Raw genomic sequence first — 2,026 nt, 5'->3', positions numbered from 1 at the left:
CTTTTTTTTCAATGATACTGTGTTCAAGCTATCTAGCTTATGACAGGTCTAGCTATCTTCTAGACGGCTTCTGGTGCTTGAACTTCTGCTCCTGCGTTGACTAGTCATCCTGCAATCCTGCTCGCCGTCCCGACTCTATGTGAGCCGCCACGGCTTTTGGGCTCTGGGCCCTCCTACGGTTTTGTCCTAATAGTACTTCCTCATTCACGTCATCTACCCTCGTTCTCCGTTCTCCGTTGCATCCTCACCATTCCGTTGATCCAGCCGATCGACGTCCCACAAATCATACTTGCTCGTCTCGTCCGTCAGTCTCTTGCCCACATCCGTGTTCTCGATGAACCGGAGGACTGCTTTCGTGGCGCCTTCTTCGAACAATACCTCCAGGTCCGTCCGGTCTCGCCTTGGGCTGATCGTCAACTTGTCGGTGCTTAAACTCCGCAGCATCTTGTCTCGTTCTCGTCGCCACTTCCGGCACTCCAGCATGAGGTGGGCCACTGTCTGTCTGCTGTGGCCGCACCACCAGCATCGTGCATCTTCAATTCTGTCGATTCTGAACAAGTGAACACCTGTGACGGCATGACCCGATTTGAGTTGTAGGTAGCGCGCAGCGGCTGACTTCTTTACGTTCTCGATGTCTTTGTTGATCTTTGTCATGGGTCTCCACTTCTCCCGTACGGCTTGCTTCACATACGATAGTGACGCCGATCGAAATTCTTTCGGTCTTCGCTTGGCCGCCCGCTCCGCGGCGTGAGTCGCGACCTTGTAACCTTCGCAGTTGCTGTCGCCCAGCAGCCACGTCAAGACTACCCGGCCACCTTCTTCCTCCACCCGCCTGGTGTGTCTCTTGATGTCTGTGACAATCGGCAGAACCCATTGATCGGTGCCTTGTACCTTCGTCAGCGCGAGCCTTGACCTCGTCACGATCTCGGCACGTTGGTGGCCTGTTCTGGAGAGTACCGAAAGAAGATCTTTCATCACCATGTTGATCGCGGACAACGCAGCATCGCTCTCTGTGAGGTACTTGCCCAGCGATATTGCTTTTGTCCTCCACCCATTCCTCTCTTTCCACGCGGCTCCCACGCCGAAGCTGACCTCTTTCCTTGCACCGATGAACAAAGTCATCTGTCCGAGGTTATCAGGTAATATTCTCTCGGGCATGTTTGGGTAGCCTTGCAGCCGAAGGACCGGCGTAGCTTCGGGTGGGCCCGTCTTGCAGGGGAGCTCGAAGCCATATTCGGCATCGTAAGCGACATGTCTGACGATCTGTTGCGCGAGTCTGCTACCATATGATCGGTGCATCTTTTCTGGTCTCGTCCAGCCGGTGCTGGATGGCTGGCCTTTGGCGCCCTCGTGTCGGTACAACTCGCCGAGACGGAAGTTCGCGGGCAGTAGCTGATGTGTTGGGTGGTTCCCTTCTGCACCCAGCGCACGTACGGCATATCTGGTTTGACGATAGTCGAGGAGGGCCTGGGCACTAGGCAGGCACGACTCCCGCCAGAGGAAGGCAAGAGGCGTTGACGCCAGCAAGCCTGTAATAGCTCTCGCTTGCCGGTTCAGCAGCGCCTGCAGCTTCCTCAATCTGTCTTGCTGGCCTCTCCACCATACCTCTGCTCCGTATAGTGCTACCGATGTGACTGCCGACACTACCACTCTCCGCATCAGGTTGACGGACAATCCCCCGTTCCTGCTACTAAGACTGGCCACTCGTTGCAGAGCTCCTTTGGCGCTCGTCATTCGATTCTCGAAGTGCGTCTTGAAGGATAGTTTCGGGTCTAGCCAGAAACCGAGCCACTTGGTCGCGCCTTGATTAATTGTAAAGGTCTGCTCCCCGATGCGAATGACCGCATCTCTTGCTTTCTGAAGAACCTTGCGGCGTCTGCTGAACACCAGTACCTCTGTCTTGCTGATCTCAAACTCTACCTTGTTGTCCGAGCCCCATCGCATGGCGTCCATGGCAATGCACTCGAGGTGTTTGATACCTCCTTCTAGCTCTTCGCACTCGACGACCAATCCAACGTCGTCCACG

At 55.3% G+C, this 2,026-nt stretch overlaps 1 protein-coding gene across 1 annotated transcript; it reads right to left on the bottom strand.

Annotated features, from left to right (window-relative positions):
• Window positions 1–213: 213 nt before the first annotated feature.
• Window positions 214–1,953, bottom strand: MAM_08432 (uncharacterized protein; the record flags this gene model as incomplete). Its single annotated transcript, XM_040827230.1, has 1 exon — window positions 214–1,953. The coding sequence occupies one exon, from the start codon at window positions 1,951–1,953 to the stop codon at window positions 214–216; it is 1,740 nt and encodes a 579-aa protein (XP_040674771.1).
• Window positions 1,954–2,026: the final 73 nt, after the last annotated feature.

Source organism: Metarhizium album (assembly GCF_000804445.1).
Source record: "Metarhizium album ARSEF 1941 chromosome Unknown scaffold_65, whole genome shotgun sequence".
Taxonomy (NCBI): Eukaryota; Fungi; Ascomycota; class Sordariomycetes; order Hypocreales; family Clavicipitaceae; genus Metarhizium; species Metarhizium album.
Note: the sequence above shows the minus strand (reverse complement) of the source record. Positions and strands in the feature narration are given on the sequence as shown.